The 15,629-nt window shown below is 44.9% G+C and overlaps 1 protein-coding gene across 1 annotated transcript; it reads left to right on the top strand.

The window, feature by feature from the left end:
- Positions 1–272: 272 nt before the first annotated feature.
- Positions 273–11,736, top strand: npr3 (natriuretic peptide receptor 3). Its single transcript, XM_068596180.1, has 8 exons — positions 273–1,140; positions 7,019–7,141; positions 7,744–7,919; positions 8,586–8,721; positions 9,763–9,857; positions 9,930–10,050; positions 10,138–10,222; positions 10,921–11,736. Exons 1-8 carry the CDS (start codon positions 486–488, stop codon positions 11,030–11,032), a joined length of 1,503 nt encoding a protein of 500 aa, XP_068452281.1. The 5' UTR covers positions 273–485; the 3' UTR covers positions 11,033–11,736.
- Positions 11,737–15,629: the final 3,893 nt, after the last annotated feature.

Raw genomic sequence — 15,629 nt, 5'->3', positions numbered from 1 at the left:
TTGCCACAACCCCCCATTAACCTCATTAACCCCTTTAACCACTTTAATCCCTTGAACTCCACTCACTCTGAAGGCTCGTTGTGCGCTCGGCGGCGCGTGTCCCTTTAAGAAGGAGGAGCTTGCGCGCGCGCCGCGATGACGCGAAATAGATCCTGAAAAAAAAAAGACGCTTCAAATAGTGCAGCCGGAGCGCAGCGGCGTGTGCGGCGGCTGCTGGCGGAGCTGGAAGGACCTCCGAGCCCGGCGGGACCAGCTGTACAGAAGGGGGTGGTGGGGGGGGGGCAACAACAACAACAACAACAACAAACAAACAAACAAACAAACAACAACAAAAGAGGAGCCCCTCCGGAGGAAACTCTAAATGCAGAATAAAAACACACACAGTCCGGCAGACGCGCGCCTCTAAAGAGACACACACTCATTCACTGCCTCTGTCCGTCCGCAAGTGTGCGCGCGCGCGTGTTGACTGGGGGGGCGTGTGCATCATGCCACATGCCCGCGCACTGTGCGTGTACTTGTTCGCGCTCCTGGTCCCGCTGGCGGCCGTGGCAGAGGACGTGGAGGTGCTGGTGTTCCTGCCGCGGAACAACTCCTTCCCCTTCTCGCGCGCGCGGGTCGCGCCCGCGATCCTTTACGCGCAGCGGCGGCTGCGCGCGGACGCGGCGGCCGGCCGCCTCTCGGGGCTGCGTTTCGAGGTCCGCTTCGAGGACTCCGACTGCGTGAACGACGCCGTGTTCGCGCTGGTGGAGCGCTCGTGCGCGCGCAAGCCGGACCTGATCCTGGGACCCGTGTGCGAGTACGAGGCGGCGGCGGTGGTGCGCCTGGCGTCCCGCTGGGACATCCCGGTGATCTCGGCCGGCGCCCTGGCCGCGGGCTTCGGGGACAAGCGCGGCGAGTACTCGCACCTGACGCGCATCGCGCCGCCGCACGTGAAGATGGCGGAGACGTTCGCCGCGATGTTCGAGCACTTCGCGTGGAGGAGCGCGCTGCTGCTGTACCAGGACGACAAGGGCGAGCGGAACTGCTACTTCACGCTGGAGGGGGTCTACCACCTGATGGCCGACTTCAGCGTCAAGACCTACGCCTTCGAGGAGCGCGTGGACACCGACGACGTGCTGCAGAACATCCGGGACACCGAAGGTAAGGAGCGCGTGCTGCCACAGTGGTCCTCTTGAGGGTTCAGATCGCTCTAACTCACCCAGGAATGAGGGCCCAAGTCCGGGTACTGGTCTGGATGCTGGTCCTGGTCCTCATGAGGGTCCAGATCACTCCGATTGACCCAGGAAGGAGCCCTGAAGGCCGGGTGGTCACTTGCAGTTTATACCCCGAGATGTCACGACCTTATGAGTGTGTCAGTTATTCATTTATGTTCATTCAGAATGTGTTTATGTTCACAAACATCTTGAGAGTTTTCCCTGAAAGAGTTCCCAGCATTCCCAGTTGCATCCCTCTTCATACTGGGAAGGCTTGTTCATAACCTGCTATACACATATTCCTAAAAACATGGAGGAAATTGACAGTAAATGAAATAATAATCTGTAATAATAATCATTTTGAAGCTCGTGTTCATATTTACCGGTCTGTAAATGGAAGCGAATTAGCATATATTTGATAAAACAATACCTCATTTGCATATGAAAACATTTTGAAAAACTTGTAGCACAACACAATAATTGTCTCGTGAAGTTTAAGTGAACAACCGGGTGAAGCTCCGCCTCCGACGTCGAAACAAAAAACATGTTTTCTTTCATATGATCCAGTTTTGAGCCGTCTGTCTGTTGTCAGGAAGAAAAGTTGTGTTTATTAAATTAACGTAAAACACTTCCTCATTCAAATTAACTGTTGATAGAAAATCTGTTACAAGAAGCTTGAAAGGAAACCATGTTGTCCTTTAAATGTCCAGGTGTCCAAAAACCATATAATAGCATTTTTAATAATTGAAATATCTCTTGTAATAATGGAGATATGAGACATCGTAGATCCATGGCGGCCATCTTGGATTTTTGCATATTTAACCCATTTCAGCAGCAGTCATTTGTTTTAGTATGTTCAGGACACTTTATGGACGACGACTGTGCCCAAATACGTCATTTATATAGACTTCTATACAACCACAGGAGTCGCCCCCTGGTGGTCAGTAGAGAGAATGCAGCTTTAACACATGAAGCATAGACTTCTATACAACCAGAGGAGTCGCCCCCTGGTGGTCAGGAGAGAGAACGCAGCTTTGACACATGAAGCATAGACTTCTATACAACCAGAGGAGTCTCCCCCTGGTGGTCAGGAGAGAGAACGCAGCTTCAACACATGAAGCAAAGACTTCTATACAACCAGAGGAGTCACCCCCTGGTGGTCAGGAGAGAGAATGCAGCTTTAACACATGAAGCATAGACTTCTATACAACCAGAGGAGTCGCCGCCTGGTGGTCAGAAGAGAGAATGCAGCTTTAATAAACAAATAGAAAAGAGATTATACTGGACAACATCACAACATGAGTTAGTCGCCGTCGTCTCTTGTTCTGGTTCCAGCCGGTCGTGACTCTTCCTGATGACGTCACCTCGTATCACACAAGTGGCTGTCGCATAAATTAGCATATATTTCACATGCTAAACGCTTGCAGGGTCACAAAGGTGCACCTGACGGCGGGGAATCAGTATTCCCGGCACGGCAGGCGCTCAACCGAGAGGTCTGAACGGCCTCGGAGAGAATAACACACAACGATCCAGAGAGACTCAGGATACGAGCGTTCAACCGCGAGGACGAACGCACAACAACAAGAAAGTTAAACTACAAAGTCTAACTTTACATTTCAGGCTTTAGAGTCTTCCTCAAGGACACAACGACAAGGACCAGCGGAGCCGGGGCTCGAACCACCGGTCCTCTGATTGAGAGACGGCCGTGCGCCACAGTCGTGTTCTTTGTTTTCCCCGAGACGGAGACTCCAAGACTTTTGATTTCCTTCCTCAAAAGTCTCCTAAGTCCTTTTTTTCTGTCCACTTTTCCTTTTTCTTTCGTTTCCTTTAGTGTTTGGATGAGATCTTCCTATATTAGTGGGGACATTTTGATCGCCCATAAAACAAACAAAACGTGCTCATGCTTTCTAAATGAATGAATGAATCTGTGCCTGTGCCTGTGTGTGTGTGTGTGTGTGTGTGTGTGTGTGTGTGTGTGTGTGTGTGTGTGTGTGTGTGTGTGTGTGTGTGTGCGTGTGTGTGCGTCGATGCCCTCGGCTGTGTTTCAGCACCTGGGACAGCGCCGCCGTGTTCTGTTCCTCATCATCATTAATGACATCGTGGTCACGGTGACCTTTGACCTTTGACCTCTGACCTGGGAGCCTGGCGTTACATCCCATAACGGGGCCGGCCGTTGGGGTTCTGATGTCGTTCTGTTTGAGTGTGTTGTGAGTGTGTGTGTGTGTGTGTGTGTGTGTTACGAACAAAGTCCGAGCTCAATAAAACATGCGTCTCTGTAACCCCGCGGCATTGTGGGAGTACAACAAAGCAATCACAATCCTTTAAAAAAAACATTTTTTTTTTTCATTTTTGAACCGAACGACACAGTTTTTTGACTGAAACTCCTTCCTAACAAGCCAAGACTTTGTTTTATTCTGGTTCTTAGGTCCTAATCTTTCCAGAAAGGTGTGTTATCAGCATGTGTGATGTTGTTCAGGCCCTGATGCAAACAGGATGAACTCTGTGACGCTCCAGGAGCATTTTTGGCCAATCTGGCTCATTTCATGCTGCATGTTCATAGTTATGATCAATATGGTGTAAAAGGGATTTTTTTAAATTTTATATTTGTATACTTTATATACAAATAAAGTATGAGAACTCGAGTACGACTACTTGAACACGAGGTGCTGTGGAGCTTAAACAGTCGGACGTTCTCCGCTGAGAACCACGAAGATAACACGCAGGTGCAATGAAGCAGAACGTCATCGAAGGTGCTTCTGTTTCCTGTCGACGCGTCGTCGATGGAAACATCACCGCGTTGGTGCGTCACGAGGCCGTCCAGCCGGTCCGGCAGCAGCAGCAGCAGCAGCAGCAGCAGCAGCAGCAGCAGCGCCGGAGGCGGCGCAGTGTAACCGCATTACAGGACGAGCGGCTGGAACATGGAGCAGTTCAGTTACCTGCACAGCGACAGGAAGCAGTGATTAGTTGTTGAAACGTGTTTTAAAAGCACGTCTTCCCTCATGAAGTGCTTGAATGGAGGCTCTAAAGAGAGAGAGCATTGACACCCTGCTGTGCAGGAAACGCTGAAAAACTCACTTCACACTGCGACGACACGCCAGCTGCTCTGTTATCAACAGATTTATCTCTGCAACATTTTGTGCTTGTTAAATGCAAACAGTCTCTTTTATTAAATAACTTCTAACATAGGTTAACTTAAATTTAACGTTTATGTAATATTTGGTTATCTTTACGAAAAGTTCAGGGTGAGTTCAAGTAATATAAATAAACAGTAAAGCATAATACATTAGCAATATGAAGTATACAGACGGAGTAAAAACTTTACATGAAAAGTATTTAAATGTGTTTTTATTGCACCAGATGATGAACGTAATTAAAGGGATTAAAGTGCTGTGAGCTCGTTATGCAGCCTGACGGCAGCGGGAAGGAAGGACTTTTCTACTGAGAGTGTGTACTTGTACCTGAACATGTTGTTCCCACACTCACCTGTACAGATTGTTCTGTAGCATTGAAACACAAACAACTAATAATCTATTGACTTTGTTCAGATTAAAGTGGGGATGTTTGTATGAGCACGAAGAACCGTTGCATTTAAAGAAAATACAAAATCCTCAAAGAACCCAAAGAAAAGAATAAATGAAGCGATCATGAACGGTTAGCTGTATTGACGATCGTTTTTACCAAAGGTCATAAGATTTCTCTGCTTTTAGGGTTCATACGGCCATGGAAAACCTGGAAAAGTCCTGGAATTTTAAAATGGTTCTTTCCAGGCCTGGAAAAAAAGTCTGTAAATGTGTTATATTCATGTGTTCATGTGTTCATTTAGTTATAAATAATGAATCTGCTTTTAAAGAAAGAGGCTCAACATATCAGCAGCATACATACAGGCATCTATATAAATGTTTATTCTTTTAATCAAACTATTGTCTCTCATTCATTTGAGTCATTTAAGGTTTACTGGATGCTTTGAATCCTCATTGTTAGTTTAAATACTACATTTTATCACTTTTACTGTTTACACACACATTTCACACAGTGTTTGCTTATGGACATTTAAAGTCATGGAAATGTGGTTTAAAGTTATGAAATTGGGTTCAAAGTGATGAAATCCAATGGTCACAATGTTTATGAACCCTGGACAAAGCCCTGTAATCATAATCATTATTATTGATTATTGGAAGATTTGCAGAGGGATAGATTTTTGTAATGATTCCTACTAATAAAAGTTAAATAACAATGCACAGGGACGAATGAACGTGAAGAGCAACCAACTAACTGAAATGTCCACGCGTTGCCCAACAAACCGGCTCTGGGGGAAGCGCCTCTCTCTGGATTGGTCCGTTCTCTTGATGCTAATCCTCCCGACGCTCCCGAGTCTGTATGACGCCTTTGTGTTGGGGGGGAACTCCCCTCGGACTCCAGCGTGGTCCTGAGGGCAAAGCGCTGGCTTTTACAGTGTGACCACAAACGCCCCCGAATGCCCTGAAGGGACAATACTGTCGGCTCGCTCTCCGTCATCTACCCTTGATTTTTGGGGGTCTTGATTTTAGCTTCTGCCGGCCGTGAGCGGACACTGCGGGCTCTCAGTGCGCTGCCCCCATTCCTGAGTTAATTTCTAACGAGCATCAGTGCCCTTAGCGCAAAAAAAAGGGGGGAAAAATCCAGAAGTTTTGAAACATTGCTGGCTGCAAGCGCTGCCCCGACGGGACGGCCCGCCGAGCGCACACAAGGGTCGGTAGTGTGTGTGCAGCCCAGTGTAATTAAAGGGTGCTATAGTGCTGGCAGGACTGAGGTGAAGTTTGTCCCACTGACTCGAGGGATATTTCAGGAGGTGTGTTTAAGTGACAGCGTTGTGAGGAATGTTCCAGCAGGACTCTGAATCTTCCTTATTAACACGGGACGCTTTTCAATCGCCGGCCTTGTTTGTGTAGCTGCTTGTTTTGTTTGTCGGGTTTTTTATTTATTTTTAATCGCCCGAAGGGAAAAGTTAATATCAACCCAGTGAAGCTTTTTCACCTGGTTGTGATATGTTTTCGTGCAAACTTTTTTTTTTTTTTTTGGCCGCCTTTTTGAATGATTTTTAAAGTTGATTTTCATCACCGGTGACACAGTTGGCGGCGCTCCCTCGGCCTCAGAGAGCTTCTTTTGAAAGCTCACGGCGAAAATACTGTGAAGGGATTTACTCCAGCTGGAGGGTGTCGGTGCTGCAGCTCCTTCTATTCGCTGCCTCGCTTCCGGGGTTCTCGTCTGCAAAGCGTCGGGAAAACCGGGAACGCACAAAAAAAATCCAAAACTGCCGTATCCGGTTGTATTGAACAAGCTATAATTCACAGTTGAAATATATGGTTTGTTACATGAGGAAATTAAAATAGCATTCAAATTAAAATAGCATTCAAATAGCCCCAATGGCCCCATTGGGTCCATTGGGGTCATTGGGGCCCAATAGCCCCAGTGACCCCAATAACCCCAATGGGTCCATTGGGTCCATTGGGGCCCAATAGCCCCAATGACCCCAATAGCCCCAATGGCTGCAATGGGTCCATTGGAGCTATTGGGGCCATTGGGGCCCAATAGCCCCAATGGGTCCAATGGGTCCGTTGGGGCAATTGGGCCTCAATGAGTCCTCGCCTGAATGTTCTCTGTTCTAAACCCTCTGTAACTTTGTTCCGCTTCACTTTATCAAAGTCAACCTTAGCAGAGAGAATGTTCACATGTTCAATGTTCACATGTTGAATGTTCACATATTGTGCTATGGTTTGGGAAACTAATAATCTGTCATGTAATGGGACTGGACTGTAACTGCAGTGGTCTTTGTGTCTTTCCTGCAGTGGTGATCATGTGCATGGGAGCGGACCAGATACGAGAGGTCATGCTAGCTGCACACAGACGACGGTTGACCAACGGGAACCATGTGTTCTTCAACGTCGAACTCTTCAACGCCTCTTCTTACGGTAACGTGCCAGCTCTTGTGTTAGCTTTCTGTTAGCAACTCTTGTGTTAGCTTTCTGTTTTTCATTTTCTATTCATCTACACTGCAGTCCATAAATATTTGGACAGTGAAAATGACAAAAGAGCCCCACGGCCGTGACATTTGAATCGAGGGGCTTTGAGTGAACGATGAAGAATGTTGGAATTTATTCTAAAGAGTTTGGTGGCGACCCAAAATAGGATCTGGCAAGAAAGTCTGATGTCCTCCACGCCCACCGAGCTCCCTACGCCACACTGGTTCTTTGAGTCTCCGAGCACAGTCTACTGGATGCAACGCCAATGAACGTGCCACTTAACGTCTTCTGTGCACTGCAGAATCATAATTAATGTGAACCGGAGGGAAACTAAGCAGTGCTCAGTGTTAATTTTCTTAAGAGGACCGGTGTTTAGGATTTAGTGCCATAAGTACGTTTTCATAAGTTTTCATCTACTTGTAGCTAGCGACTAAGTAGCAACGCCTTATTGTATGTTTTCAGTTTAGCTTTAAGGATCAGTGTTCTACCACATTTAACAATGATGTTTTGGACAATGTTCCTTGTCCTGCCCCTCATCTTTAAACCTCCAGGCAACGGGTCGTGGAAGAGAGGAGATAAACACGACACCGATGCGAGGCAAGCCTACGCGTCTCTGAACACGTTGACGCTGCTCAGGACGGTCAAGCCCGAGTTCGAAAACTTCTCCATGGAAATGAAAAAGTCCATCGAAAACGCCGGATACCACGACTGCAAAGACTGCGGAAGTGTACGTATGTCCGTTGAATAATGCTTTCAAATTTTCATACGGTATGAATTTTTCATATACTGTCTCAGCTGTGACAACTGTTGTAGTAAAATGTATTTTTCACCGTTGAGGGCGGTCGGAGCTACTTAGGTGTCATGCTTGTAATCACGGTTAAAACTTTATAACAACTATGAATAACCCACAACTAACACTCTTTAACAGGATAAAACACCACAACACAACAGTTTGGAACATTAATAATTGTACATTTATAAAACTACACCGCCAAACTGCATGCTGGGTACAGCTCGCCCACAGACAGGCCCTTCTGATCTGTCTCTTACTGTTTTTTTCACCTATATTCCCCTGGGTCCTAAGTCCCTCCATGTTTAGCTTCCTAAGGCCCTCTATGTAGCAACGTACAGACATTGCTCACCACTCGCGACAGCTTTGGTCCTTTTCGGCGTCAATGCATGTATTTTCTTGGAGAGTACAAATGCCGTGATATACCGCCAAACCGGCAGAATCTCACAAAATCCCGTGGTGTGATTGTTTGGCCATACCGCCCAGCCCTACGTTACAGTATTAAAGTTTAAAATTCTCCCAAAGTGCACGTCTTCAGAGGGCAGCAGTGACTGTCGTGCTTCACGCTGTGTAATAACAATCAGGCCACGTGTTCCGCTTCAGGTCAACATGTTCGTCGAGGGCTTCCACGACGCCATGTTGCTGTACGCCATTGCCTTGCACGAAGCCATGAAGAACGGATACAGTAAGAAGAACGGGACGGAGATCACCTCCCGCATGTGGAACAGAACTTTTGAAGGTAAAACACGCGACTCGCCCTGTCGCTGCTGCCTGATGGAACAACATTACGTCACTATTGAGGTGGTAAAGGTCGAATGCAAAACAAAGGTAGCTTTACATCAAATATCCTAGAAGTACTATAAAGCATTGCAGAGCTTGAAAAAGAGACAGTTACAACAAAAAGACAGTGACTTTTTTTACCGTTTCATGTCACAGACTTCTGTTTGAAACATGGAACATTAATACATTTAACGCTTCCAATGGCACCGTTAGCGCTGTTAAGACTGTTAGCGCTGTTAACAATGTTAGCTCTGTTAGCTCCGTTGCCGTTGTTGGTACTCTCAGCACCACGAGCGCTGTTAGCGCTGTTAACACTGTTAGCTCTGCTGCCGTTATTTGTGCTCTCAGCACCACTAGCGCTGTTAGCACTGTAGCACTGTAGCGCTGTTAGCACTGTTAGTTGTCGTGCTGTGATTACCTTTGGCTAGAAAACGTGCCAGTGTTTTGTTCTTGAGAATCATTTGATATTTGAGTTGAGTTCGCCGTGTTGTCATAGATGTTGTGCATTAGCTGGTATTTCATGAATAAAATGTGGTTTTAAATTAAATGACTTGTGTGATGTAGATGTTTAAAGTAAGTTAGCATGTTGTTAGCATTTGTGAAAAACTGCAAAACACATACACACAGTATAAAATAGGACAATACAACAAAGTGTTGAAAACAGTGTGATTATACTGTTAAAATTGGTTCAACTTAAGGGATTGAAATGTACATTATATGGGCACTCAGAGTTTATCCACAATTGTTTTTTCTATTCCCCCCTGGCCTCCATTTGTATCTGTCTTTAATTTGTTCCAGGCGACCGTGTATAACTTGAGCCTCTGGCTATCGGCCTTGATTTAGAAGATATAGTATTTGTAGTATTAGGGTGTAATGTTAGATTATTGGCCCCCGCAGTGGATTGTGAAGGAAATCTTCTTCACTGGCAGAAACATCTTCCAATCTTTTCTTGGGGGGTTGCAGCTGAATGATGTTCTCATTGTTTTCCTGGCTCACGCAGGGATCGCTGGCCAGGTGTCCATAGACGTCAACGGTGACAGAAATGGAGATTTCTCTTTGATGGCGATGACGAATGTTGAAGCGGGAACCTACGAGGTGAGAAGAACCTAACTTCGGGGAGAAGAAGGTGCTTCCAACCGGATGCTAATACGGTTCTCTCGCTCACAGGTGGTGGCCAACTACTTTGGTGAAAATGGAACTTTTCAGCTGCTGCCGGCCTTCAACACGGATCATTTCACCCTGAAGGGACGACATATAGACCAGAAAGAGATAGCTGCCGACAAATCATGTAAAGGAAACGCCGCTGTTCCCTGACACCTGTGATATGTTTATCTGTGTGTGACGTGTGTTCACCAGCCGCTGCTCTTCCAAACAGGTGGACTCGGAGTCTCGGCTTTGACGGGGGTCATCGTGGGAGCTGTTCTGGGAACGGCCATGCTCATAGCCTTCTACTTTTTCAGGTAATGCGGGATGTTGTTATGTGTGCTAATATTGTTGCGTTTGAGTACAGTCTGCAAAGTACTGTCAGGTAACAATCACAACATGTCCACCTGCCCTGCCGCTTGAAGGCCTGCTGCTCTGTACGGTGGCCCGGAGGGGACAAACACGGCAAAATACAAAACATGACCACAAAAGCAAAAGAGAAAAACACAATGGCATTTGTTGAGACTGAAACCGAGACATGGAGGTTCGTGTTGGACAATGATTCCTAGTCACGGATTGGCTGCGCTGTCTTGCGGCACTTTGCTGCCCCTCTCAGGTCGCTGTTTGAACTGCAGTCCGGATTGTACAGACAAATGGAAGAAATTGCTTTTGCGCTCATTTGCCATTGTGTTTTGTTATGCAACACACAGACAATCACACAGGCTGGAAACAGACCTTTCAGTTGAACAATATTATCTAAACGGCTTATGTGGAATTGGCATTAAAAGTGGGCGCGCCCAAATGTCTCTTAAATATACAGGTATATGCATTGCTTAGAATAAGTACAGTTTATTGGAAGTGCAGTGCATGTACTGTTGGTTAAAGCTGAAAATAATCACGTAATGGACAGTTTTTACCACCAAATAAGCTCTCATTGATTTTGGTGAGTATGATTTTACGATAATAGCGGTTAAACCTCCAGAAAGTAAATAAATAAATATATTTCCCTCTGCAGAAAAAACTACAGGATTACCATTGAGCGCCGCACGCGCGGCGAAGAGTGCGACACTGGGAAGCACCGTCAGCTACGAGAGGACTCCATCAGGTCGAACTTCTCGGCAGCGTAACCGGCGTCAGAGAACTACACACCTGAATGTGACCAAAGACTTTGCAAAGGCTGTCAGTGGAACCGTTACACATGAGACATTGTTTTGTGTGTTTGTATTAATTAATGTTTGAACTTATTGTAACTCAGGACAGTTGTAACATTCACAAAGCACCACTTACTTGGATTGTCCTCCGTACAAAAAAAGGTATATGATTGTATTGGTGTATAGAAAGCTTTGGCCAAGATGTCCTCTGAAGGTTCTATATACGATATTTAAAGCCTAAATATAGCAGCAAACATCTATTTGCTGTGTAAAGAAAATATAACTACAGCTTCATTGGTCTTGGTTTTGATAACCCGGCCGGCGTTGGAGGACGTGAGTTTCTTACTAACAGCCCACTGACGAGCTTACCAGCAGCACTCCGCACAGCGCTCATACGCTGCAACCCCAAACCTCTCAAACTCCGGTTCTGAAGAGTGAAGCCGATGCGGGAGTGTCTTAAAACGTGCATTCTCTCTCCTGACCACCAGGGGGCGACTCCTCTGGTTGTATAGAAGTCTATGCTTCATGTGTTAAAGCTGCATTCTCTCTCCTGACCACCAGGGGGCGACTCCTCTGGTTGTATAGAAGTCTATGCTTCATGTGTTAAAGCTGCATTCTCTCTCCTGACCACCAGGGGGCGACTCCTCTGGTTGTATAGAAGTCTATGCTTCATGTGTTAAAGCTGCATTCTCTCTCCTGACCACCAGGGGGTGACTCCTCTGGTTGTATAGAAGTCTATATAAGTGACTTTAGGGGCGGGGCTACAAGGTGATTGACAGCTAGCTTCCGCTAGCAGAGCCGTATACGGCAACGTTAGCGCTGTTAACACTGTCGCTGTTCGTGCTTTTAGCACTGTTAGCTAACTGTTAGCTAACTGCCGCCATTCCAGCTCAGCCACCACCATGTTTGCTTGTGGTGCCCAGTCTCTGAATGTCGTATACAGCTCCTTAAAGCGTTTTTCTAATAGAATTAGTTTAATTTAAAAAAAGATATATTCAGAAGGTTGACTTGCACGACTGCAATCGATTCAGAACAGACGGTGTGTCGAGCGCTACAATTGCGAACGCCAGTGAGGCGGGTGAGGTCGAGTTCAGCGTCTCAGGACAAATGAAGGCTTCATGTTAGAGGTTGCTAAACAATTGTGGCCGAGCAAAACTTCAAAGAAATGATACAGCTGGAGCTAACCGACTAAAAAGCTATATAGACTATAAGCTACTGATATTAAGCTACTGATGTTCAGGTTTTCCTTTCACCATAACCTTTGCTGAGATCCAGCAGCCTCCGTCCAAATCAAATCCCTCATTCCTAACTGTGCACATTGCTCTTAAATTGAGAAACACTGGGTCACAAATATCTCAGAGTACAGCTGCACTTTTGGATTGGCGCATTTACAGAATGCCCTTTTTAGAAATTATTATTTGTCTATTTCATGAATTCAAATTTCTCACTGCATAAGTAAGTGTGTGACTACGCTCTGATTAGGCCTGCTTGATAAAGTATTCTGTATTAATGCTTAATGAATATTTCATTAATGCTTTAAAGAGCAGTAATGAACCAGCAGTAAGAACAACTCGGGTTGTGGTCATGACACGGCTAACCGTCCCCGCAAAGAATTAAAGCAACACTTTCTAAAGTGTAAATGACAACTCTTCTATGTGTTATATATATATATATATATATATATATATATATATATATATATATATATATATATATATATATATATATATATATATATATATGCTAAATATACCGTAAAAGTAGGGTTATACGCCGCTATTACCTTGTCTGGGAGCTAGCAGGGAGCTAGCAACCACGCTAGCTGGCTACAACGGGGAGCTAACGGAGACAACCACCGAAGGTATTAGCGGCTTCTAACCAGACTTTTACGGTAACTGTGTTCAGAAGAGTTCACTTCCTGCTAAAGGAAGATAAACACAAAGGTGTTTTAATAATGGCTTATAACTGACACAACCATTGTTTAATGATTTACCAAATGATGACCCCTTTGTGAAGTATTCCTGATCCGAAAGTGAAACTGAAACCATAATTAATTGTGATAGTTGTGATAGATGATTATGTTTCTGTGTTGTGAATGAGATGCTTTCCATAAACAGTAGTGACTGCATGAAAAAAAGCGTCTAATTCTTTATTAGTGACCCTTTAGTTTAGTTTGAGCTGCTCTTTGGGGTTTGCATTATTCATGCAGGATTTAAATACGTGGTGTTTATGAACGCAAAATAAAGACGTGAACTTGATAAATGGTTTGTGTGTTTGGGGAAATGTTGTGAGAGTAAACTGATTTATTGTGTTCACCTTTTAAAAACAGTTTAACTGGCTGGTTTTGTGAAGCTCTGTATGATATAACGATGGTAGTTGTTGGTATCCGTTAGGGTTTAATGACTTTAACGGTGACCTTAATGTTTTTTAAATTATTGCTATGTAACATCAATATTTTAAAATATGTCTCTTAATATTGAATTCATAGAGATTTTTATTAAACTTCATCCGATTTTGGTTTCTTCACATCCAGATTTCTCAATCATCTCTTCAATTCCACCCACACTATTTGCGTTGTTTTTTAAAAAATGTTATTATAGTTTAAGTGGTTTGATTGTAGAACATCTATTTGTGTCGTTGGCATTTGTTTGTATTCAACACAATCGTGGTTGAGGTCTCACAAACAGTCGCCGGGCGGTTCAGATTGGAAGCCGCGCCTCCTCAACTCTAATGCTGAACACCGGAGCACCCCAGGGCTGCGTGCTGGGCCCACATTGGGTACTTCACATTAAAGTGGTTAAATGAGACGTGTGCGGATCATAATGTAAAGTTGTGTCAGAGTTTTGTAAACGGATGTTCTGATTCAGTGTTGCCGTCGTTAAACAGCAAAAAACAACAGATTTTTCTTTGTTTCTTGCGTCTGAATTGATTGATGAGCGAGAAAAAAGTTGTCTTTAAGCACTTGAAGGTATAATGGGGCGACTAAGTGTTGATCTGTGGGTGAAGTATTATTTTTAGGAAACTTAAGAAGCCATAATTGGTACCCATCTATCAAGGTTCAGTGATATCAGTGAAGATATTAACAGATTATACCCTCGAATGCTCCATCTGTGTGAAGTTTCTGTTAAATTATCCAGTTAAATGGGTCGTCATAAAAAGAGGTGTGTATACTCCGTGTAGCTGCATATATATTTGTCACTACACCACTGAATGTTGTACATATGTTCTGCCAGTACATGTGTGTACATATTAATACGTATATGCATTTTCTGTGCATTTCATTTCATTTACAAAATGACCATAACGCTGAACCCTGAACCTTATTTTAAAATGCTATGCTATCTCTCAGTACCTACAAAAAACAGCTTTTCCCAGCTGCCTCATGCAGTTTCATCTCTTCTGTAAAACAGGTCCACAGATGGAGTCCATGAGGCGCACACCTGTAAAACCTCAACACCTTCAGTGTTGCGTTGCGCTACATGAAGTCAATGCTCGTTGCTTTATGGTGAAGGGAGGATATCTGATGCCACAGAGGCTGTAAACAAGACCCTGAGCGGCGGCGGCGGCACGCAGACTGTTTATGTTTAGAGTCTCGTTTGGATCATCTGTGATCATGACGTAATAAAACACGCATGTGTTGGCGCGATAAGAGCCCGATTAGCGGCTTCTTCTGACGCATCTCGACCTCTGTGGACAAACCTCACAGAGGGAAAGTCACTGCAGCGCTTACAGAGCGTGTGCTGCATGTTCCAGTTGCGGTCCTCTAAAGAGACTGCACTACTGTTGGACTAAGACGCACTTTCTCACAATGATAAGACATTTGTTTGTTTGACTAAGTGCTGAGAACCTATTTTGGAGTTTGATCTGTTTTTTTCTCTCAGATAAACAGATAAACAATCTGTGATGGTGACAGGGACTTCCTGGAGGCGCCTCTAAAAATAGAGGAGAACATCCCTCTGAATCCCCCGGGGTAGATGACCTTCCCTTGTTTACAGGACTTCTGTATATTTTATTTGTCCTTTATCGCTTCAGGCGTCTAATGACGCCGTCCATGCGCATCGTTCATTCACAAAAAAATGAAGAGTACTGGAGTGGTGAGACTGCTTCAGAGTGCTGGTCTCTGGCTCGGCCTGAAGGACTCGTCTTCAAAAGTAGAACAAACGATTGAGTCAGCGATTACAAAGACACAGTTTGAGGATTACATATCGTGTATTTCTGATATACATATCTGATGTTTCAGAACCTCAACCTGAATCCTGCAGCATGCTCCTGCTCTTCTGGGACTTCTTCTCGTCTCACTCTTCTGGGACTTCTAGGACTTGTTTTGGCGAGAGGATGCCAAACAGCCGACGTTAGAAAGCATCAGAAAAACACACCATTCTGACCTTTCACACCTTTTCTCTCTCCGGCCGTTTGCAGGAACGTTCGATGGCAAAGTATCGCGACGAGGTCGGTAGATTGAAAAATAAACTGGACACGCGTTTATCCGTCAGAAGTACAACGTGACAGACAAATTACACGTCCAAGACTGCCGAATGAGCGGAGCACCACCTTTTGAAATACTTGTGGTTCT

The sequence above is a fragment of the Clinocottus analis genome, unplaced genomic scaffold (genome assembly GCF_023055335.1).
Source record: "Clinocottus analis isolate CAN_PGR_092001 unplaced genomic scaffold, fCliAna1.0.p SCAF_35, whole genome shotgun sequence".
NCBI lineage: Eukaryota > Metazoa > Chordata > Actinopteri > Perciformes > Cottidae > Clinocottus > Clinocottus analis.
The sequence above is the reverse complement of the archived record's forward strand: the minus strand, read 5'-3'. Positions and strand labels throughout refer to the sequence as shown.